Source organism: Pelobates fuscus, chromosome 1, assembly GCF_036172605.1.
Source record: "Pelobates fuscus isolate aPelFus1 chromosome 1, aPelFus1.pri, whole genome shotgun sequence".
NCBI lineage: Eukaryota > Metazoa > Chordata > Amphibia > Anura > Pelobatidae > Pelobates > Pelobates fuscus.
Genome location: NC_086317.1, coordinates 340,226,169 through 340,252,406, shown reverse-complemented (window position 1 = coordinate 340,252,406; position 26,238 = coordinate 340,226,169). Strand labels below are relative to the sequence as shown.

The following is a 26,238-nucleotide window of genomic DNA, read 5'->3' as shown; positions in this document are numbered from 1 at the left end:
TTTGTGGCCATCACATTCAAAACGAGTGAGTAGAGCAACGAATCTGCATAAAATTTTGAGTTAAGCCTGAATTACTCAGCGGAAACTATTCAGATGATTCAGAAGGTTTTCAGGGATTATGCAGTGAGTGCAGAGCAAATAAAAGTGTGGAACAAACTATAAAGATGCTCGAAAATCTGTTGAAAAATTTGGCTCCCTGTGACTTCTAGCTTTTCTCAAAACTAAAATCACCTTTGAAAGTGAAGAGAATTTAGACCGTCGACAAGACAGCTGATTCAAACAAAGGATTTTGCAGAGTGTTTTGAACAGTGCAAGAGTCGTTGGGAGAATTGTGTGAGGGTCCAAGGTGCCTACTTTGAAGGGGACTAAAGCGTCATTGTCCTATGCACAATGTTTTTTGTATTTTTTTCAATAAAAGTAAATTTTTCATATTACATGGCTGGATACTTTCCAGACAGACCTGATACATTGCTTGTGAAAGCCCCAGAAGCGTGCCATCAGTATGTCGGACCAGCAGTAGAGAGCTAGCACAAGAGATACACATTGGTTCTTCATATCACAGAACCTGGAGGAATTAACTCAAATTGTGATTATCCTGTGTTTGGCGATTATAATATGTTGGGCGATTTTGCCATAATAAAATTGTTTTTACTTGCTTGCCAGACCGGTGATGGACTACCTTCATGCTGATAGTAGAGGGAGTTAGAATCCAACGCACACACAGGACCTGATCCTCCCTAGATTCCCAAATGTGGAGTGGCACTTATATCAGTCTTTATTTGTGTGATATTCTTTTGGGCTCATTGTTTTATGGTACATATTGATCTGCACTATATATTTAAATGTTTTAGGTTTATCTAATCAATAGTGATGAAAATGAAGTATTTTCACATTTTGTAGGCATTTGTGTACCAATTATTAGTGTGTTCTTTGTTTTAAGTCCCAATAAACAAAGAACAATTTTCAGGATCAGCAAATTATTAAGCATTGCCATCATTAACAAGATAACTTTTTATATTATTAATGATATATATATTTAATTATATTAACCAAGTCAAGCCTATAAGATATCCAATAGGTGTAGGCTTAATGACTATGCAATTTGATCCTCAGATCAACCAAAAACCTTATAAATTGGAGCATGGGTACAGGATGCTTATATATTTTACAATCACTAAAAGTTGTAGTAGGTTGACAACCTACCTGTAAAATGTCTTCGGAAATAGCCAAACAAACATTCCATGGATTCCCCCCCATAAACTGGACTCCTTCAAGACTATATCTCTTTTATAGCTGTCAGTGCCCTAGCCATCGAAATTCAAGTGACATTTTTTTAAATTATTTTTTTTTGTACACTCTTGCAAAATTTTGTTTTGATCTAACATTGGTGTAGTCAAATTTAAATGTTAACATTTTATTTCCACGATTCTTTACCATAAATTTTGTATCACTTGAAAACTCAATTCATTTTTTAGTTGATGCAAAGAGAATAGCTGTGAAAGGATAATGATATTTAATTTTTAATTTTTTTTTAGAAGTTTTGAATGTGATCTCTTTCCACTTGAACAAATAATACATTAAATAATGTACAGGGTAACACGAATCACGAAGATTCAACTAAAATGAAAAAATTAAAACAAAAAAAGGATCTTAATATCCAAACCCTTGAAAATTATGATTTCGTATTACAGTAAATGATGGGACCCTGTTCTGGCACAATGCTACAGAAATATGAATCCAAATTAAATAATTAGATATCTATTTATCCTTTCAGTAGAGTAAAGGCACATTCACGTAACTATTATTCACTAAGCCTACTCACTCACGTCAAAACAGTGTACTTTAAACCCATAGAAGATATGGCTGCTGGGTGTTCATATGATGCATGTAATAAGTGAACCTAAGATTATAATACAATCTTGTTAACAATTCAGTAGGACATTTCATGGCCTGAACTATAGATTGTGAGCATATAGATCTACAGCTTTTTGTGTGCACAGTAGTAGGACATTGATGTTCATATAGTGAGCTTCATACGTTGAAGACATTTACAGATGGCAGCCAAGTGTACATACTATTTATACAAGTAAGTGTTTCATTTGAAGGTATGTGTTCTTACAAATATTTATAAACTCAAAATTGTGTAAGACTATGAAACTAATTTCTACAGTCTGTGTATTTATATATATATGCATTAACAGAACTATGATGGTTAAAAAGATATATATACACGCACATACATACATATAAACAACCATTTACATATACATTGAATTGTTGCAAATGGCTCTTCGGTGTGGAATAGATTCAACTAACGTGATCATTAACAGTCATTTAAGGAGGTCCATGGACAGTTTAGCCACAAGATCCTTATCGCAGAAGGTTTATGCTTGCTTGCATGTATTTTCTAACTGAACTATACTTTGCTACCAAATAAAGTTTGTCCCAGTATTATCCCACCCATTATTAACCAAGATCCAAAATGTTTCTGTAAATATACATGTAGACTGTTCTGTACATATCAATTTTAATATTATATTTTTACCTAGTGTTACAAAAGATTTCCTTTTTTATTTTATTTTTTTTTTAATAAAAGGGTGGCTGCATCCTAAAAGTCCAGTGTATGTAAACAAAGCAATAAAAACAAAATCTGTGCAGTATAGGACAGGATTGTTTTAAAAAGTCTGAAAAACAAGGATTGCCTACATGCGCGAGCTTGGAACAAATTTGTATTATTAAGAGCAATTCTGGTACAAAGTTCTAAATGTTGAGCAAACAGCAGGAACATTCTGTTGGTTCCCATGCAGACTGCTCTACCAAGCAATGGCTAAATTGTCTTAATTTCTACGGCGATTGTTCCATTTTAAAACATAAGCCCAGTATTGCTATATTAACATTCTACACAAGGAAAACGGAAAACAAAATCCTGAATATTTATGATCACTTAATTTAAATAATTGTATCAAGTAATTTGTTGCTCATTCTATTGAACATGATGTCCACATGTAAATGCTTTAAATATCAAGTCAAACAAGCCTCAAGTGTCTTCCTGAACTTTCCAATTGTGGAGAATTAATTCTTCTTAACACTGAAGCCCGCTAAAGTTCATCATGTTTCATATCTGTAAAAAACAAAGGAAAAAAACATAAGAAAAATGGAAGAAAAATATGGTTTATAAATATAATCAATCAATCATTAAATATGGTTATCTGCAGTGGATAATAAGCTGGTGCCAGACTAAGAAGTGCAATATACTATGTTTGCAATGTTCTACTGTATTTACTATACCAATGAAAAATTGCAGTAACAGAAACAAGTACTGGAGTCTTTTGGAACTCAACAGTGTCACCCAAATGTATGTAGACTGACACTAGGTTAGAGCTTTCAGAGTTGTATTTTATTCGTTTCAAAAGTCCATGTCATTATTTATTAAATGCCTTTCCCCATTATTGCTTTATAAATCTCAAGAATTCCAACATATAACACATTATCTTGGTTATGAGCCAATGTATTGAAAGATAATGTTGGATATTAAATGTGTCAATGAAACCATGGCAATAATAACTAACTGCCCCCCCTAGAATAGAAAGGACATGAAGCTCAGACTATAGCAGTCCACATGTCTCTATTATTACTGATCAGGTTTTGTCTGTCTCAGGTAAGTGCATTTGCAGATTGTGGAAGTGTGATGGTTTCTTTTATTCATGCTGCCCTTATTAGGAATACCTGATAACAAATGAGTCCTATGCAGTAGGTTACTGAGCAATATCTAAGCCTACCTTATATCTAAAGGCACTAACACATTATGTATTATTCTGCAGTTCTACAGAGAAAACAAATTGTAGTAGGGATTAAAAATCTGCAGTTTCTTCCTTGCACAAGAGTCCTGATACACGAGTTTGGGCCACCCAGGTATTCCCATCCCCAGTAGACTGCGAGGACCAATTTACCGGTCACCATTTATGGTAAGGAACCTGTGGTTCCTTACCAAGGCTGAGAAGTGCACTGCCTGATTATGAAAAGGATAGAAAGGGACATGGCTTCTAATACAGTGAAATAACCGAGACAGGAGGAGGAATAGGGACAGATATGGCTTGGAAAGAAGGGAAGATACAGGGATGTTGCTGGTCAGTTAGATCGTAAAAGGTAGCTATTATTTGTACACCATTATTTCCCAAGATACAGATTTAAGCTGACTGACCACGGCAGGGGATGTATTTTACAAAAGTGAGTATGTGGACTTAAATGACTCCAAATATTTGTGGGGACTGGGTAATTTAGCCACACGTGTGGGGGTGTAAAAGAAAATTTGTACATAGGTATCACTGACTCTTGGGCACATCCTTGTCAATACTCAAGTTTGGAGAGTATATGCAGGTTTTTGCAGTCATGTAAATCAGTATATTTTTCAATATGCATGTTCAAAATCAACATTTAACTTTATTTTTCCAGGTGGCAATGTAATTATTTTTTAGGCTTGCAGTACATTTTTACATTTTATAATAAGCTTTCATACACAAATCATGCAAATAAAATGTGTTACCCAAGTACAAAAATAAATAAATAGACAAATAAATAGGTGTAACAGCTATTTTTTTTTTTATAAAATAAAATAAAAACTATTCTCTAGTGTTTGCAGGTATTGGACCCATATCTGTGTTATCAAAGGCATATTAATAGACTATATATATATATATGTCTTGAAACAGCATTGCTAAAGAATGCAAAATAATTGCCAGTAGAGCTACAGGCAAGAATTATGCTGCATATGTTTCTAGAGACAGTGTGGGTGGCATTTATATTCAGTGTACTAATTCATTTAAAGTAATTCACGTTTATAATTTCTCATGTTTTAAATTTTACAATCCTATAGAACACAATACAAGTTAATTTTTGATATATATTTTACAATGTATACTATTTAATTTGATGTCAACTTACAATTGTCAGAATAGATACACTTTTATAGACCTAAAACCCTTGACCTCTCCTTGACTACTGTTGGCATGGTGTCTGAGGACTTGCTTGGACAACAAGTATTCTAAAACACGGATTGATCAGGATTAGGCACTAAACTGTCAAAAATGTGAGTTAAAAAATTTGGCCAAAACTGACAAACTGAAAAATATTTTAAAACTGCTCCACTTGGTTCTCTGGGTCTTCAAATAGACCATGCCCACAACTTAAACTGCAGTATATTTTTTATTAGTGGAGCAGAGTGCCCATTCGTTTAAAAATAACTAAAATGGAGAGCAAGATCTAGATTAAAAAAAAAAAAACACACAAACTTTCAACCGATTTGTGAAGGCTATTTTTAAAGTAGAAATGTTTAGAAGTTTTTTTTGGAAAATAATAAAGAAACTAATCTCGCCAGAGTATTCTTATAAATCTTCAAGGTTTTATCTGCTATTAGTCTAGATCTGAAATCACATCTTATTTGATAGTAGCTGCCGTTCCAACATGTACAATTTATTTCCACTAATATAATAGAAATCAACATGTCAAAGGTGTAGACTCATTTATAATCCTAACCTTTTATACACTGTTCAATCCTATTACAATTACATGGATGTGTTCAGTTACACTCTACAGCAATCCCCACCAAAAACATAAAACAGAACGCATACAAATTCTACAGTGGAAAAGGGATTCGTTTTTTTTCAATGCGAATGGGGGAACAGGGTGTGTGGGTGGTGGTGTTGGGGGGGGGGGGGGGGGGGGGTTGTGTAAACAATTCTCTCAAATTCTTCCTCACCATTTTTTGACTGGTTTGTTCCATTTTTCTTCTGTTCTTCAATGTTTTTCAGCAGCTGCCTTATTTCTGAATCATACTGTGTCCATTCAGGCACAATTCGTGCTGCAGCTTGTAATTTGGGTTCTTTCGTTTTGGGGTTGTTGCACTGCAAAAAATACAAATTAAATAGATTGGCATTCTGCATGCAAAATATATATTTTTTAAATTCCACCCAGAAATGATTTCACAATCTTGGAACAGTCACATTAAACTTCAAATTAAGATGCCTACATTTTAGTTTAAAAAAAACAACCAAAAAACAGAGATCCCACATACTAACTAGTTTTACTATTAACCCCATAAGGACCAAACTTAACTGGAATAAAAGGGAATCATGACATGTCACACATGTCATGTGTCCTTAAGGGGTTAAAGGACCATGACAATGTACTGCAATAATTACGGAGTCTACAGTGCCCAGTTAAAGTAATCTATTTTAATACGCTCAGTGAAACATGTCCAAATAACGCAGCATGCGTGCACTCATGTTTTCCATCAAGTGTTGATAAATATAATAGTTATTTATCCATACAAGCTGTTTGAGTGGTAATGTCCGTGTAAACTTACAAAAGGTTTGTCCTAAAGTATTTTAATGAAGAGACCCTATGATAGCGACAGATAAAACATCTAAGCTGAATCCAGCAAAATAAAATGCACAAGGTACTCTGAGTGACTATATTATTGCAGATATCTCTACCTTTCTAAATCAATAAAGTAAGCCACAGGCTGTCAAGATATTTAAGGTGCCGTTTGAATAAATGTCATTTTTTTTGCCTTGGTCACCCCAGGCAATAATACATTCTTACTTTCTAGCCTTTGACAGATTACAGAATAGTTTATTGACTTCCACAAATTGAGCATTTACAGAATGAGACGTGTTCCCAGGCGATGTGCTGTACCTTTTCTCTTTATTCTTTCTCAACACATTTCCTATACGCTGATAATTCCAAGCCAACGGAAGCAATCTTTCCCATGGCTTATTAGACCTCATTCTCCTTTAGGCTTATGCAGAACAAGAACTGCCACTTTCCATTAGCAGAAGAAAACAAAGACAAAAGTATTTTCTATACAGTGAAAAGAAGCAAAATATGTGGGTATGGGTATACTTATAAACGGATTTATTTATACATAGACTATATGGATAAAAGTGTTGGGGATGACTGACCATTACACCAACAGAGACTTTTATGACATTACATTCTAAATACATAAACATTAATATGTCTAGAATATGTCTAATAAGCCATAAGAGCTTCCACTATTTTGAGATGGCTTTCCACAGATATTTTCTGTGTGAATTTGTTGCCCATTCATCCAGTAGAGCATTTGTGAGGTCAGGAATTGATGTTGGTCAAGTAGGCCTTACTCGCAGTTTTTGCTCAAGTTCATCCCAAAGTTGTTCGATGGGGTTGAAGTCAAGGCTCTGTGCAGGCCAGTCAAGTTCTTCCACATCGAACTCATCCAACCATGTGTTTATGGACCATGCTTTGTGCACTGGGGCACAGTCATGCTGGAATAGAAAAGGGCCTTCCCCAAACTGTTCCCACAAAGTTTTCCAAAATGTCTATGTATGCTGAAGCATTAAGATTTCCATTCACTAGAAGTAAGGGGCCTAGCCTATCCCTTGAAAAACAGCCCCATCCCATTATCCCTCCTCCACCAAACATTACAGTTGGCAGAATGCAATCAGGAAGGCATCTGCCAAACACAGAAGCGCCCATCAGACTGCCAAAGAGAGTAGTGTGATTTGTCACTCCACAGAACATATTTTTACTGGTCCAGATTCCAGTGGCGGCATGCTTTACACCACTCGATCCGACGCTTGGCATTGTACATGGTGATGTGAGGCTTGCATTACAGCTGCTCGTCTATGGAAACCCATTCCATGAAGCTCAAGCCACACAATGTTTGTGCTGATATATATTTTTTTTTAATATTTCTTTATTGAAAATTTCATCAAAAATTACATATCTCACAAATATCATAACAACATATATATACAAAACCTATCCAATAACAATAAATACTGATCTAAATACATATATCAACAGGACAGGTATAAAAAATAAAAAATAACAATCACACAATGAAAAACCCCAAACATTCAAACAATCTTTCACACCGTCAGAGTGGGAGAAAAATTATTTTAACAGATAAATCTACCATCTTATGTCCAAAAAACTTATAACTGAATCCATTTCCCACTACTCCCTTCCTTCTCTATCACTTTGTTACTTAAGGACAAAATCCAGTCCAACTTATTCTTATAGAGAGAAAAAAAAAAATGAATAATGAAAAATCCAACTATAAGCAATATAAGGTCAGCCATATATTAATAAGATTTTGTCCAACCACATCTTATATATCCCTTTCTTATATATTGCATTAGACACATTATTAATCCGATTGGTTTCCATAGTCAGTTGATATTTAATTTGTTTAATCAAGGGAGTCTTTTGAAAGGGAATAGATGATTTCCAGCTTCTAGCAATGATAATTTTAAACAGTGCACTGCTATACAACTTAGTTTCAGTGATTTGGAATGCAAGTTTATATGCAAAAGGGCGGTGGCAGGGTCTTCTTCTAATTTATTATGAGATATTGTAAAAAAAAATATTGAAGGCCCATGCCCACAGCGGCCTCCTTACAGGACAGGTCCACCAAATATGCATATAGGTTCGCACTCGGAAACCACATCTCCAGCATAAGTCACCTAAATGCGGAAATCTTTTGGCTATTTTAGACGGAGTATAGTACCAATTATATACCAGCTTAAAGTGACATTCAACCAAATTTAAGCTATGTATATTCTTGGTAGTATGGGAAAGTGAGGTTCACCATTCTTTATCTGAAATTGCCATGGCTAATTCTTTTCCCCAAAATCTAATTATTTTACTGGGGCCTTCATTTACCACGTCCAACAATAAATTGGCATGTGAGGTAATTCTATTAATGGGTTTGTAGCAAAAAATAGTTTCTATACATCTAGAAATAGGAGAGACAGAATCAATAATAGAAGTATCCAAATAATTTGTAATTCTTAAATACCGTATTTATCGGCGTATAACACGCACTTTTTCTCCCTGAAAATAGGGAGAAAATCATGGGTGCGTGTTATACGCCGATATCCCACATTTACTTACCTGTCTTGAAGCGTGGGCCGGCTTCACAGCGCGCACCGCGGAACTGGAACTTAAATTTCAGGTTCCGGTGTGCACACTTCCTTTCAGTCCCGCCGGAAACCGGAACCTGAAATTTAAGTTCCAGTTCCGCGGTGCACGCTGTGAAGCCGGCCCACGCTTCAATACAGGTAAGTAAATATGGGACAGAGGGAAAGTGCACTAGGGGACACTATGGGAGGGGGGGGGGACACACTATGGGGGGTGGAGAATAGTATGGGAGGGGGGGGAAGAATACTATGGAAAGGGGGGGGGACACTATGGGAGGGGGGAGAGAATACTATGGGAGGGGGGGGGATTACTATGGAAAGGGGGGGGAACACTATGGGATGAGGGGGGGGAATACTATGGGAGCGGTGGAAATTTCCTGGAATTTCCTTCTGGAAATGAGGTGCGTGTTATACGCCGGGGCGTGTTATACGCCGATAAATACGGTAAGTAAAAATGTCTTTAGAAGAAAGCTGATAGATGTCTGCAATCTGTTGAAATGACATTATATCATTACCTGTCATAATGTCTGAGATAATAGTTATATCTTTGTTCTAAAACTCTAAGGCTGCAAGTCCTTGGTATACAATTCGACAGCCTAATTGTTTTATAATATCTTGCCATACGTCTACAAGTTGTGTTAGTATTGTAGAGTTTACTTGTGTGGAGATCTTACTTTTACCCTTAACGTCTTTCCACGTAACATATTGTAGTTTCATCGGCAAGGCTGCTTGTGCCTCTAGTGCATACCACGGTTCCTCCGCATGTTGAAGGTCTTGTAACTTATAGATATGCCTGATCATATTAGCGTGGTAATTGGAAATAATATTGGGGAAATTCAATCCTCTGTTCTTAAGTTTTTTAGAAAGAATTTTAAAACTTATTCGCAGTGTTTTGTTTTTCCAGATAAATCTAGAGAAACTCGATTGGATCATATCCAACCAGGGTTTAGGCATCTTAAGAGGAATCATGGAGAAAAAATAGGACCATTGTGGTAAAATATAAGAATTTACAATATTAATTTTCCCCATCCATGTTGTCTCCAGGTTTTTCAATTTCTGCAATTTATAATTCATATCTTTCAAGAGAGTTAGAACATTTCTCTCTATTATATCATTGACCTTGGTCGGTATGACTATTCCTAAATAGTTTATTTCCTTATTGGTCCAGATAAATTTGTAGTTATTCGATAGTCTATTTACTACCGTTGTATCTAAATTGACATACATTGCCCTAGATTTCACGATATTCAACCTAAAGTTAGAAACCCTACTGTATTTCTCAATTGCTTTCATAAGTGGAGGCAGAGAGTCCTGGGGCGAGGTGATCGTAATTAATGCGTCATCCGCATATTGCGAGATTTTTATATCTCGGTGATTAGTGGGAAAACCCTTAATAAATGAATTACTTCTTATACTAATGGCCAGAGGTTCAATCGACATGATGTACAATAATGGGGACAGGGGACAACCCTGTCTCGTACCATTTCCAAGAGCGAACCACCCCGCTGATATATTGGGACCCACCGTTCTTGCTGTAGGGGAGGAATAGAGAGCAACAATGGCTCTATAAATCCAGCCCCTTATTCCAAATGCCTGAAGAACTCCAAAGTAGCCCCACCCAACCCTGTCGAACGCTTTTTCGACAGGGCTAGGAGGGGCATTTCATGTCTATGCGCCATGTCCAGTATATCAAGTATCCTTCTTGTATTATTTGAAGCGGACTGACCTGGGACAAACCCAATTTGATCTGAATGGATTATTTTCGGTATTACTTTTTTAGTCTATTCGTTATTATTGCGTAATATAATTTCATGTCCACATTTTTTTTTTTTTTTTTTTTAATTCTTTATTTTGGTTGTGCACTGATTGGACAAACAGCCGGCGTGTGCCACAACAGCGACAGCCGGTAGGGAAATAAACTCTGGTATGACTTGTTATGGCATTTGAAATACAGGCACATTTTTTTTATATTATTGGAAAACAGTAGATCAGGAACACGTTTGATTTAAAATACTGTAGCATATTACACATGTCATGGAGAAACAGAGATAGTAGAGACCTATGCGGGGAACATGACTTGTGCATAAGAGTGTACTTAGAGTGTGTCATAAAAGTGATAGAAAATTAACTGGATAACGGTACTCTTTACTAGCGTATGTGTGTTAACGATTAGGGTAACTGAATACTCGATTGTTAAGCGTCAGGCGCAGTTTTAAGCAAACATATAAACATGTCTAACTACAGGCTGATTTGGGCGTATTTAGACAGACTGATTTAGCTGTAGTGTGATTTAGGTTGGTACATGTCACTGGAGATATAGAATACAATATAGCATAAGGAGATTGGTTGAAACCGGGGTTGTGTGCCTGCAAACCAGTCTCTTTCAGCCCATGCCGGTCCGTGGCAGGTTGTCTTCCAGGGCAGGGTGGCCTTTGTGCCCCCCTAGCTTGCTGACACCGCTTCGGTCGTTGGCTCTGGCGGTGCCCCGTGGGCACAGCTGCCGCCCATTCGCTTGTGTTGCCCTGATCAGTGCTTGGCGTCCATTCAGGCTGCAATAGGTGCTGGGATTGTGATCCGGTGGGTTGCATGCTTGTGACGGTCGGTGTGCATATCTGGATGCGTGCATTTGCCGGTAAGGGATTGCGCCCGATATGCCAGCCGCCATTTTCCGCCTGTGGGCCCGTTGTAGTCTGTGTTGTCGGGCGGCCATTTTGGAGGCTCGTGGTGTTTGCCTGTAGTAGCTCCGTCGAGCCGCAGGTCGCATCCACGAGGTCACCATTACCTCAGCTTGGTGGTAGGTAGCTCCCCTCCTCTGCAGGGCATCCCTGAAGCTTGAGCAGAGGTGGTCGAATGTTTCCAGAGGGGACATGGGTGGCTGGTTGCGTTTGCTCTGCTTTCTGCGTTTTCGCTGAGCCGCCATCTTGGATTTGCCCTGTGGGTCGGTTGCCCCAGCTTGACATGTGTTTGGGTCGCTTGCTTGCTTACAAGGCGGACCGGGATGTCCCCCACCGGTCCAGAGGGGGGGGGGGAGAGTTGCAGAGAGCTCGTTTGGTGGCTTTTGAGCCGAGGAGAGCGGCCGCCTCTCCCCGGCTTCAGCCTCAGTAGGCCGCATCCATATCTCCGTTTTCCCGGCTCCCGCGGGCCCCGGGGTGGCATCAATGGGTTCCGGAGGGCACCCCCGACGTGGGTGGCGCACCCCTGAGTGGCTTTGGGTGAGATTGTCTCCGTTCTTGCCCCGGATTGTGTCCGCTCGGCAGGAGCCCATGTTCGGTGCGTCTATGCGGCTCGGTGGCCAGGCTCCGCCCCCCATGTCCACATTTTTATCAAGGTTATAGGTCTATAATTAGCCGGATTTACTGTCCTTGTTTTCTTTTAGAATTGGTATAATATTGGACTGGAGGAGTTCTTTAGGAACTAATTTATTGTCCACTATTTCATTAAACATGGCCGTTAAAGGCTTTACCAATAAATGTTTCATGAGTTTATAATACGCGTTCGTGAAGCCATCAGAGCCAGGTGCTTTATTCCAGGGTAATTTGTCTATTTGCTGTTGTACTTCCTCAAGGGAAAACTCATTCAACTTAGATAAATCTTGTGCCGAAATTTTGTCAAGATAATTATAAATTTCTATTTCTTTCGGATTTAACATTAAATTATACAATCGTTCATAATACTGATAAAATGTTTCCCCAATTTGGGATGGGGTAGAGTAAATATTTTTACCATCAATCAATTTTTTGACCCTATTTTTGGCTTTTTGAATTTGGAGTCTTTTTGTCAAGTTTTTAGAGGCTCTATTGCCCGTATGATAGTGATTTAGTCTTAATTTATTTATATTGATTTTAATTCTCTCTTCTTCTTTAAGATTAATTTTATTTTGAATATTTTTTAGGGAAGAACTTAATTGCCTTGAGGGATGTTTTTTGTTTAAATTTGAGAGCCTATAAAGTGTATAAATCAGCCAGCGACTGTCCATTGTTTCTCCTTGCTATATGTCCCATTTTAATTAAATAGCCTCTTGTGAATGCTTTTTGTGCACACCAATTTATCGCACAGGAGGTATCCTCCGGTCGATTTTCAGCTAGAAAATGTGTCAATAAATTAGTTAAAACCTCTCTATTATTCTCATCTTTTATAAGAAGGTCATTTAATTTCCAAGTAGTTATTCCAGGAAAGGAACTACCCCCTAATTCTATTAGAATAGAACTATGATCTGACCAGGGAACTTCCCTGATTTTAATTGGATGGAAAAGTGGTATTGCATTCGCTGGGGCTAAACACATATCAATCCTTGAATAGGAACCATGACAATCGAGAAATGGGTGTAATCTCTCTCAGAGGGATGCAACGTGCGCCATACATCAAAGAGATTATATAGTTTACAAATATTCATTAGTTTTTTTGCTTGTTTAACCCCTTAAGGACACATGACATGTGTGACATGTCATGATTCCCTTTTATTCCAGAAGTTTGGTCATTAAGGGGTTAAGAGCTCTTTTATCCGTAATAAATTTTATTGGGGAGAACTTATCTAATTGCGGGTTTGATACGCAATTGAAATCTCCAGCAATAATTAAGGTTCCCTTAGAAATTTTAGAGATTTTAGACATAATGATGGTAAAAGTAGAAATTGGATCTACATTAGGTAGATATAAATTAACCCAAGTATATATATTTTTTTGTCAATACTGCATACTAGGATAATATATCTAGCCTCCTTATCCAATTCACAATGAATAATGTCTAAATTGAAATCACTGCTAAAAAATGAAGCCTTTTCTTATTGTTAGCAAGGAAGCATGATAGATCCTAGAATATCTATTGCCTCCCCACTTCTGTTGGGAGTCTCGAAGCCAGTGGGTTTCTTGTAAAAGGGCAATTTGAATTTTCTCTTGAATTAGAGAATAATACAACCTATTTCTTTTCTTCACCGTGTTTAGCCCTTGGATATTTAAGGACATTATTTTTAGCATAAGCGCATTGAACGTCTGTGTATATCCCTAATCCCACACTGAAAAACATTCAAGTCACTCTTCAAACATTCATACCCATGTAGCCAAACTTGTAAGGGTTTGGCACAAATAAACAAAACTTCAGACCATAGGAACAATGTTCCTTTAATTCCGCTAGGGCCCATAAGGCTCTACGGAATCACTGCAGTATAACTACACAAAGAGGGGCAATCGTTGTGTAGAGGGTATAGATGGATGTATGTCCGCATCATAATGCACCAGAAAAAAAAAATATATATTTCATTTTCTTTCATATTCCCATCAATTTCTTTTCCCCCTTTCCCCTTCTTCTCTTTTCCTTTTCCTTCCCCTTCTCTTTTCAATTTTTATATATTGCAACAAAATTCGGTGGGTCCTATAAAACATTTCAAACAAATTTGCTAATAGGCAGATCTACTAAAAGTCATATCTGCTAAGTTTTAGTAAGGACCTGGGGAGACATTAGCATGCTATATTATCTTTAAGGGACGAATATTATAATCAGTACAGAATTACGTCCACGTAATATCTCGAAATTTATATGTGAAATCATACATACTAAAAGGATATCTATATCCTATAGTTGTACTTAATCTTAATCTTTAGTGCACCACTTAGAAAATTAATAAAATATATATACATTCCTGTGTAGTGACATAATATAGTGAAAGCTAATAAGACAAACCTAAATAAGGATTTTCTAAACAAGTTAAGTCATTACCCAACCTAGGATACTGCTACCTCATGGTAATCTATCTAAAATTATTAGTGAACATATCCATATTATATATATATATATATATATATCCTGTCCAGGGTCTAAAGTTATGGCCCTAGTGCACACTTGTGTAAAGAATTATAACATATCAATCAAAATATCATAGTGCCTAATTCCCCTAGTGACAATATAACTCTTAACTTTGGTGTTAATAATTAGCGATAAAAAAAAACAAAAAAAACCAACAGGATACTGCGACCCCGGGCTGATCTATCTGAAATTATGAGTGAACATATCCATATTATATATATATATATATATATAACCTGTCCAGGGTCTAGAGTTATACCTCTAGTGCACACTTGTGTATTTAGTGAGTCTTAATATTTTTAGTGTAAATTTAAATCCTTAAAATTATAACATAGCAATCAAAATATCCTAGTGCCTAATTTCCCTAGTGACAATATTACGATATACAGTAGGAGCAGCCAATTCTTTAACGTAGGCATTAATAATTTCTTTTCCTTTTCTTTTCCCTTTCCTTCCCCTTTATCCTTTTCTTTCCCATCCCCCAAGGGGACAAGATTTATATTAAATGTCCAGTTGCAATTTTTTCAATTTTAACCAGGTTATTAATTTTTCATTTGAATCAAACGTCTCCCTCTTGCCCTCATGGGTAATACTTATCTTTAGTACCATTTATATCTGATGTCGTGGTGCCTTAGAATTTGTGTAGCAGTACTAAAAGTTTTTCTCTTCCTTCAGGTATGGTAGGATAAATCCTGAAAAACTTTAATATTTTGGAAGTGTCCTGTGGTTGGCACATTTTCTCTGGCAGCTCGTAGAACAGTCTCTTTAAATTCAAATGAGAAGAAGCACACCATAATGTCTCTAGGAAGTTGTGCTTGTATTGTTTGAGGTTTGGGAAATCTGTGACATCTTTTTATGAGCTGATCCTGATCGTTGACCGGTATTTTCAGCACTGAGAAGTATTGGTATAGAATTTGTTTTAAATCTTCTTGTTTTCCTTTTTCTTCAAAGTTTCTGAATCTAAGATTATTGCGTCTACTGCGATCTTCTAGGTCGTTTATTTTAGCTTCCAATTCTTGTATTTTTCGCAGAGCATTATAATTCTGATCTTTTAGAGTATTGTGCTCATATTAATGCCAGTGGAAGTTTGGAACTCTTCAGGTATGGATTCAGCAGAGCTTAGGCAACTTTTACACACCATGCCTTAGCACTCTATGACTTTACATGGTCTTCTGCGTCATGGCTGAGTTGCTGCGGTTTCGAAAAGCTTCCACTTTCCAATAATAACACTTATAAATGACCCGGAAATATCTAGATGGGATAAAATTTCACAAACTGACTTATCGCAAAGGTGGCACCCTATCACAGTACCAAGCTTGAATTCACTGAGCTCTTCAACAAGACCTATTTTTTTCACAAATGTTTGTAAATGCAGACTGCATGGCTTGGAGCTTGATTTTTATACACCTTTAACAATAGGTCTGATTAAAACACCTGAATTTAATAATTACAAGGTGTCCCCCAATACTTTTGTCCATCTAGTGTACATACATAATGAATGTGTGTATTATGAGAAAATAATTAAATAAAAGGGCTCTGAAAAAAAACTTTGGTTTATAAATGTCTTTAGAACTCAGAGATGGCATTATGTTTTCCGAATAAATGCTTTACTGTTATTTATCTTTTATAGTGCACAACATTTATGTATGTTGGGGTCCTTGATTTTGTTTTTCTTTACTGTATGCTATTTGGCAGTGGGCTATTTTTGATACTTAGTATCTAGTGCTATGGCTCATCTCCTAGTTCTATATGGACTCCAACTTGAGTAACATAAATGAGAAAAACTCAAGAATCGGAGTAATATTGCCATTTCTTTTGAAAGTAACCTGTATTGGAGGACATTAGAGTAATCTGAGTTGTATTTTGCTAATGTCCAAGTTAATATTCTATCTATCATATTATTAGCTGACTTGTGCTACAGTGTAACTATTGGTTTAAAGCACCCCTGAGAGCATATTTTATTACCACTATAGGGACACTATAGTCACCTGAACAACTTTAGCTTAATGAAGCAGTTTTGGTGTATAGAACGTGCCCCTGCAGCCTCACTGCTCAATCCTCTGCCATTTAGGAGTTAAATCCCTTTGTTTATGAACCCTAGTCACACCTCCCTGCGTGTGACTTGCACAGCCTTCCATAAACACTTCCTGTAAAGAGAGCCCTATTTAGGCTTTCTTTATTGCAAGTTTTATTTAATTAAGATTTTCTTATCCCCTGCTATGTTAATAGCTTGCTAGACCCTGCAAGAGCCTCCTGTATGTGATTAAAGTTCAATCTAAAGATTGAGATACAATTATTTAAGGTAAATTACATCTGTTTGAAAGTGAAACCAGTTTTTTTTTTTTTCATGCAGAGGGGAGGTGTGGCTAGGGCAGCATAAACAGAAAAAGTGATTTAACCCCTTCAGGACCGCTGACGGTTCAGGACCGTCAGCGGTAAAACGTGCGTTTGGACCGCTGACGGTCCTGAACCGTCATAACGGTCTGGGGCTACTTACCTGATCGCCGTCGGTCCCACGGCGGCGATCAGTGCTCCACCCGGTCCAGGGGGACTGCCTGTCTGCCCGGGCAGTCCCCCCTCGGCAGATCAGGACCCCACGGCCATGTGATCACTCGATCACATGACCGCAATAGGGGTCTGTGTATCTGCCTGCAGGGGGACTGTCTGTGCTGACAGGCAGTCTCCCTGCAAGTAAAAAATCCAAAAAAAAAAGTAAAAAAAAAAAGAGTGTAAAATCAGTGTAAAAATAAATAAATAATATGTGTATATATATATATATGATATATATACACATGTATTATATCTATATATAATATATGTATATGTATCATATATATAATGTCATATTAAGTGTATTTTTATATTTATATATACGTATATTAATATAAAAATACACTTATATTTAAATTACACACGAATATATACAATATATATATAATTGCTATATATATGGTATATATATATTATTATAAAATACAAATAATATGTTAATAAAAATAAATAACAAAAAATAAAAATAATTTTTAATAATTATAAAAAAATATTTATATATGCAATTTTATTCTAACAGTATTTTGATATATATATATATATATATATATATATTTATATCAAAATATACTTAGAATGTAATGATATATATATCTATGTAAAAATAAATAAATAAAAACAATACGAAATATACATATGTCCATATACATAATTACATAAATAATTTCATAAATATACACATAGACGTCAAATATATAAATATGTATATATATTAAAATTCTACATGTGTATTTATGTAATATTTTTACCTAATTAAGTAATTTTAATGATTGCAATTTGAGGGACCTGCCTGCCAACCCAGGCCGAAAGTCCAGATAATTTAATTTGCTAGCACTGTGTTTAACCCTGTAACTTTCTATGACACCCTAAAACCTGTACATGGGGGTACTGTTCTACTCGGGAGACTTCGCTGAACACAAATATTAGTGTTTCAAAACAGTAAAACATATCACAGCGATGATATTGTCAGTGAAAGTGAATTTTTTTGCATTTTTCACACACAAACAGCACTTTCACTGAGGATATTATTGCTGTGATACATTTTACTGTTCTGATACACTAATATTTGTGTTCAGCGAAGTCTCCTGAGTATAACAGTACCCCACATGTAGAGGTTTTATAGTGTTTGTGAAAGTTACAGGGTCAAATATAAGGCTTGATTTTACTTTTTTTTTTTATTGAAATTTGTCGGATTGGTTAGGTTGCCTTTGAGAGCGTATGGTAGCCAAGGAATGAGAATTAGCCCCATGATGGCATACCATTTGCAAAAGAAGACAACCCAAGGTATTGCAAATGGGGTATGTTCAGCCTTTTTTAGTAGCCACTTAGTCACAAACACCGGCCAAAGTTAGCGTTTCTTGCATTTTTAACACACAAACAAATATAAATGCTAACTTTGGCCAGTGTTTGTGACTAAGTGGCTACTAAAAAAAACTGGACATACCCAATTTTGAATACCCTGGGTTGTCTACTTTAAAAAAAATATGTACATGTTAGGTGTGTTTCGGGGATTTATGACAGATAACGGTGTTACAAGGTCACTATTGATACATTTAATATATATATATATTGAAACAGCAATTTCCTACTTGTATTTATAGGCCTATAACTTGCAAAAAAAAGCAATAAAGCATGTAAACACTGGGTGTTTTTAAACTCGGGACAAAATTTTGAATCTATTTAGCAGTTTTTTTCATTAGCTTTTGTAGATAAGTAAAAGATTTTTCAAGTAAAAGTCCAAAAACATGTTTTTTTTTTTAATTTTTCACCATATTTTATTATTTTTTTTAAATACAATATTGGACATAATACAAATATGGTATGTAAAGAAAGCCCCTTTTGTCCTGAAAAAAACAATATATAACTTGTATGGGAACCGTAAATGAGAGAGCGGAAAATTACAGCTAAACACAAACACCACAAAAGTGTTAAAACTGCTCTGGTCCTTAACGTACAAACATCGCAAAAACAGGCCGGTCCTGAAGGGGTTAATTCCTAAATGACAGTGAATTGAGCAGTGACATTGCAGGGGAATGATCTATACACTAACACTGCTTTATTTAGCTAAAGTAATTTAGGTGACTATAGTGTTCCTTTAAGTATTCTGCACAAATCACCAAGTAACTTTAACCCCTTAAGGACCAAACTTCTGGAATAAAAGGGAATCATGACATGTCACACATGTCATGTGTCCTTAAGGGGTTAATAAAGTGCATCTTTTTAATGTACAAGTTTTGTATGTTACAAAATATGAAAACCACAACGATTGTTACAGTCATTCTGTTTGTCATGTTTATTTATCTCACAGCGTTTTATTTGTCCAATATACGCAATGTAACTGGCCATTTTTTGTTATATTTGGTGAGTTTTGCTGTAGAAAAATCCTTATTAGACTGTAAGCAAACCCATTTTTATCATAGACCGTGGTACAGTCTTTGTTGTTTCTTGTTTTACCGCATTGTGTATTCGTGTATTGTAAAATACAAATGGAATACTAGAAGAAGAGATCTTAGTCTTTCTTAAACCTTGCAGATACGAATCTCACTGTTCACCAATAAAAATGCATTGCTTATGATTTTTAGATCACAAAAGTACTTTTTTGTATCTATTATTCAGGAGAATACATTCTGCAACCTGGTGAGTATTCCCAAAAAGAGGTTTTATTATCCTTTGTTAGCGTTTTGTATTTAGTCCATGTTGCTGAGTTTATAAGTGTGTGTGTGTGTGTGTGAGGGATGGTGGGGCGGGGAGGGGAGGGGGGGAAGATACTGGAGGATTCCAGTATGCTATTCCAGCATTTCCCAATAGGTGTTCTGCATACCGCGAGAACATAATTGGAGTTCTGCGGCAATTTGCCGGTTGGGTGGCTTAAGCGGGTATCGCTAAACAGGGGTCCAGTCAGGCGCCGCGGCTGTTGAAGACCCTGTAGTATAGGATGCTGGGAGGAATTGACAGCACTTTCTCCCAGACAGAGCGCGCCGGCTGGAGGGAGAAAGAACAGTGGGGAGTGAGCGGCTGCCGACCTGGCACTCCATCCTCAGCCAGCAGCCTGCAAGGAAGTCACCCTCCTGAAGAAAAAAAGGTAAGTGAACAGGAGGGTGACTGCAAATATAAACATATGTGTGTGTGTGTGTTTGTATCTGTGTCAGTGTGTGTATCTGCCAATGTGTGTGAATGTGCCAGTTTGTGTAACTGTGTGTCAAGGTGTGTCTGTGCTAGTGTGTATCAGTGTGCCAGTGTATCTTTTAGTGTGTGTATGTGCCAATGTATGTATCAGTGTGCCAGTGTGCGTATCTGTCAGTATGTGTATTTGTGTTTCAGTGATTCAGTCAGTGTGTGTATCTGTGTTCCACTATGTGCCAGAGTACACACATCTTGACACACACACTGGCAAATACAAAGACAGATACACACACCTAGACACACACACACACCAGCACATACAAAGATATACGCAACTTGACACACAGATACACACACTGGCACGCACACACACACGCCTTGACACACAGATACATACACACACAGATACACACTGTGTGTCAAAGTGTGTGCATCTGTGTACCAGTGTGTATCTGTGTGTGTGTGATTTGTGCCAAAAATGAAGACATTATGCTCCTCTAATTGAAATGTTTATGCAACGGCGCAAAATTGTTTGTTTTTTGGGGGGCAGGGGATCAACGATGTTGATACACTATGTCAAAGGGTTCCACTGGAAAAAATAATTGGGATCACCTGTGCTATTCTATTGCCACCAGTTACAACTGCCATGTGTTATGAATGTCATGAGCACGGTCTCATCTTACCCTGCATTTACTTGAAAAAACCTCCATGCAGAAGTGTACCAATCTTACTTGGCACCTGGGGCAGATGTGAAGGTTGCCCCCACACCCCTTAACTTTAATCTTTTCCATGTTGCTCCACACACTGACATCCAATTGTATGCAACTCCTGACCTTGTGTGTTTCTCCTAATCCCTCTCTTCCCACCTTGTGCATATCTTAATATCTTAACCCATTTAACATTTTGTTTATCTCTCACCCCCTTACCACTTGTGTGTCTCTTAACGGCACCTTACCTTTTGTACCTTTTAAAGGAACACTATAGGTACCCAGACTACTTTAATTTATTGAAGTGGTCTGGGTGCAGTGTCCCTGTCACCCTTGGTCCTGCAATGTAAAACGTTGCAGTTTTTTGGAAAACTGCAATGTTTACATCGCAAGACTAAGACAGCCCCTAATGGCTAATTACCAGAAGCCAGATTCGCTTCCGGTAGTTTACCGAACTCTAAATCGCTTGACACTGGACATCCAGCGTCAGTGAAATCCCCATAGGAAAGTATTAAGACAATGCTTTCCTATGTGGATGGCCTAAAACGCTTGCAGTGCTTTCCCCTCACTTCGGATGATGTAGGAGGAAGTGGAGCGCCGACCCAGTGCCAAGGGACATAGTTTTTTAACCCTTTATTGGACACGAGGGGGCCACGAAGGAGGGGGGAATTAGAGGGCATTATAGTGTTAGGAAAATGTATGCCTCTTACCCTTTTTTCCCCCACACATACACAGTCCCATGCATGCATACAGACATGCAATCTTACATGCTGTCACATACAAACATAGACACACACAGTGACATACATAGACACATAACCATATGCTCAGACACAAAATCATACAACATATTCACACAACTGACACACAGTAACATGCATATCATGATACACAGTTACACACATACACAGTCCAATGGTTGTGAATAGTAGAGACACACAACTATATAACACACATGCAGTGATACAGTCACAGGACATGCATCACAGGTAATGCTTGTACCAACTAGTGAGAGGGGGCAAAAAGTACAATCCCTGTGGTCCTTGTTGTCTAGTGGCAGGAAAGGAGCTCCTTCCAGGTTCCACTCTGCCTGCAGGTGTTCTTGTATCATGTTTCCTCCCAGGGAGATCTGACATTTATGGATTATGGATGTGCAAGTGATCACACATACTAGCTAAAAAATATTGTGAATCACTGAATAATCAAGAAGTCCACAGAAAAGTGGAGCAAGACACAGCTTTGTACTTCATATAATCTATAACGTTTACTGACTAAATTTACAAATGAAACATGTTTACACTATTTTCATTGCAATAATTACCACCCTAGCAAAGTAACCTAGGAAATTGCATTTAAAATGTGAGCAGGTACCAGTAACACTAGTAATCCCTTTTCCTCCACCAAGATTCATGTCTTGCCTACAGCTGCTTGCATTGTGTCATTAGCAACTCTGACAGCTCTGCAGGCAGCTTAAAGGGCAGAATTCAGTACCCTATTCGAAATCCTAGCAACAAGATTGTCATGTTTAATTCCCATATCAAACAATGTGCTTTACTCAGAAGCAACCCTTACTATAAAGACTACAAATGAAAGGTTTGGAGGGGCAAACCCAGAACATTATTTCAAACAAGATAAAAAGATGTACCAGCATAATTGGCTTGGAGCGTTGGGTAATGATGGTGTTGTCAGACATTTATCTTTCTCAATTCAAATTAGTAGGGTGTAAGAAAAACAAAACAAAGCAAAACAAAAAAAGACACACTGCAAATTTAACTATGGTACATATCTAGATATGATCTGCAACACCAATGAAGCTCTATCTTTTCCCAGCAGAATGATTCTTCTAGTTCTACAACAGAGAAGGGATGTTTATTTTTATTTTTTTAAATTGAGGTGTGTATGTTGCCATATTCTGCTTGTGTTATTTATGGGTGCTGCAGTTGCTTTGTAATGTTGTATCTGTGAGTATGTGGGCTGTTATATTGTATATGTTCATGAGTAGTTTGATAACCTATAAATGAGGACTGTGTATTGTATGGGGGTTGCCTGTGAAACTGTGGGGATGATATGTTATGTTGTGTTTGGTGGATTGTGCAGTGTACATTTCGTTCACTAACAATTTTCGTCAAAGTTTCTACTGGATATTTAGTCGACTAAAAACTAGACTAAGCAATTCAGATAACTAATATATGACTAAAACTAAAATGGCTTTTTAATCAAAAAGCTATGTCTAAAGCTAAATTGAAGGATACCATCAATGTTAACGCTGGGTTTGTGTATGTGTGAGCCTGCTTGTGGTATTGCATGTGAGAGGCTGCTTGTGGGGTTGTCTGCATGTATGAGGATTTTCAGTGGTTTTGTGTTTATGGGGACTGTGTGTGTAATTGTGTGTGGGCTGTTTGTATTATTTATATGAGAGGGGGGCTTATTCTGCAGTTCTGTGTATATTTAGCAGTGTGGGTAGTTTCCTTTGGGTCAAGGCTGGCCAGGTTTGGGTCAAGAGCAGAAGCTGCGATAGAGGCTGCGAACTGCTCTACTCCATTTTGGATTCCCATCCACAAGTTCAGGGAGGAAGTGATCTGAGATCACTTCCTCTAAGAGCTGCAATGCATAAATTGAGAATTGTCCCTCACCACCTTTTTGCATTAGCAGATATCTGAAGTCCCACTCGGACTCTTGATATGCCATAGCCTGTTTGGCTCTAGTAGACGTTTACAATTATTGCAGAACTGTAACAAGGTCAATCATTGCATTAAACGAATACAGATAAACACAGTCTCAATAAACTAAATATCAGTGCAATTCTGGTAAAGGTCACTTACCAAGTCAATTGTTTTGGCTTTTTCCTTGGATTTGTCATCACACCATGTTTCACACCACAGCCATTCTTGGGGAAGAGATTTTATAGTCACTTGATGGATCATGTTATTCGGTAGATCCTATTTGGAAGGAATAAAATCAGGCAAAATATATTAAAAATAATGTTTTAATTACTGCAATAATTCCAAATTAGATTTTGTGGAACTCATTTCAGCAATACAATTTATACATAAAAGCATACCTTCGAATTCCTATTGAAAAAAGTTATTTAAGATACCCAAAAAAACTTGTTTTATCCCATTAATACAAAATAAGGCAAATCTGGTATGTAATAGTTCTAGCCCAATTATAACTATAAACATTGACTTAGACATTCACTGACTTTGATATTGTTCAAATGTGGCTGCCTTTTGAAGTAAGGCCCATTTCTTTTTTTTTTTTGTCAATCTTATTTTCTGATATAAAATAGGACAAGTTGCAAGAACAAACACTGTAATATAGCATCTTAACTTATACTGAGTTTGCACGTATTGTACATAAAATGACAGTTACTGACATGCTCAATGTTTAAACTTAGTCCGATAGCCCATGCAGTGAGACTTTGTAGAGATCTATGGTCAATAGGGTGGGGAAAAGCGGAGCCAGCTGAACAGGGGGCTCCGTGTGAGAGTACCGTTACCGCTCGTGTAACCATGATCCCTGGTAGGGTATATAATAAAACCGGTCTCCGTTAGGTATGTCAAGTGGGTGGTCGGTATGGGTTTGTGTTGCGGTCCTATTTATACATCCCCCTCTCTACAGCAGCGACAGTAGTGAGCGAGGTTTACAGGGCCTATGATTCGCTTTGTAAGCGGTGTAGCTGTTTTTGCTTTGTTTGAGTTCCCCGACAACCTCCCCCCCCCACTGCCAGTGATGTCGGACCATGGGCTCTTGGGCGGTGGGTATCCCTACTTGAAGCGTGGTCGTGTCTCTTTTGTTTTTTGTTTGGGGGGGTGTGGAGGTTAGTCAGTCCAGGTGTAATAGCTGTAGGGTTTGGGGTCTCTATCTGGTGGTGAGTTGCGTCTAGCTTAGTTACATGCTTGGTCTTTGGAGGTCCACAGTCCGTCCGCCTCTCGCGAGGTCTAGGGCCCATTATGCCTCCCAGTGAACGCCTATGGCCATCCTATCCTTCCGTGGTTATCCTTATATTACCTTTTGCGAACTGCTGTTTATTCAGGCCGATCCATGGTGGTTGACCATGGGTCAGGGCTTGTCCGGCGAGCCCGTGTGCGGCCCCTCTCAGGACTATAGCATGATGGTATGCAGGAGGCGAGGGCCTCGGCTCAGTCTATCCTGAGTGTGTGTGTGACGTATAGGGGTCAGTGGGTTCAGAAAATGTGGGGAAGGGCAGAGAAGGGGTGGGGGGGCTGGATGACAAGGGTGTGGCAGGAGGGGGGGGGAGAAGGGAAGGGAAGGTACAGTCGCCACAGTGGCCGCGGCCCCCCCACCATCCAGCTGAGCGCGCCCCCAGGGTCCGAAGAGGGTCCCTCATGGTTCGGTCATCTGGAGCGTTCCAAGCTTCGGGTTTGCGTCAGTCACAAGTGCAGGTGTCAAGTTCGGTCTGTCCGATATATACATTAGCCACGACGTCCAGATTTGCACGTATCTTTCTGTGGTGCCACGTAGTGCGGCGGTTAACTGTTCCATCCCATGTATTTCCTCGACCTTGTCCATCCAGTGTTGCATGGTGGGTACCTGTGTGTTGCGCCATCGTGTTGGGATGAGCATTTTGGCCGCGTTCAATAGGTGTTTGGTTAGCGTTTTTTTATATTTTGAGATGTGTAGCGGTGTGTCGTGAAGAAGCAACTGGAGTGGCTGCAGGGGGATGTCTGTGTCAGTGATATGTTTGATCTGAGTTTGTATTTGTCGCCAGTATGGGGTTATCTTCCGGCAAGACCACCATATATGAAGAGCTGTGCCTACCTCGTTTTCGCAGCGCCAGCAGGTCGCCGAAGAGTCTGGTATCATCTGTTGTAGCCTCTCGGGCGTCCTGTACCAGTTGGTCAGTAATTTATAATTGAGTTCTTGCTGTTTGGAGATTATTGAGCTTTGGTGGGTCAAAATATGAATGTTCGTCCATTGGGGAGCCGTCAACGTTACCCCTATGGCTTCTTCCCAGCGCGTTATGTGTTTCAAAGGCTCATGCTGCGTGGAGGTTATCAGCATCACGTAGAGGTTTGAGCAAATCCCCTCATGCCCCCATCCCGTCTGACCGCCCCCAGGAAGGGCTTCAGGGA

At 38.1% G+C, this 26,238-nt stretch overlaps 1 protein-coding gene across 1 annotated transcript in view; it reads right to left on the bottom strand.

The window, feature by feature from the left end:
* Positions 1-1,970: 1,970 nt before the first annotated feature.
* UGGT2 (UDP-glucose glycoprotein glucosyltransferase 2) overlaps positions 1,971-26,238 on the bottom strand; it is a 250,653-nt gene continuing 226,385 nt past the window's right edge. The window contains exons 37-39 of the mRNA XM_063425741.1: positions 23,965-24,081; positions 5,756-5,900; positions 1,971-3,121 (exon numbers count right to left, since the gene is read on the bottom strand). Of these exons, the coding sequence (XP_063281811.1) occupies positions 3,099-3,121; positions 5,756-5,900; positions 23,965-24,081 (285 nt within the window). The 3' untranslated portion in view covers positions 1,971-3,098. The remainder of the gene's footprint in view (positions 3,122-5,755; positions 5,901-23,964; positions 24,082-26,238) is intronic.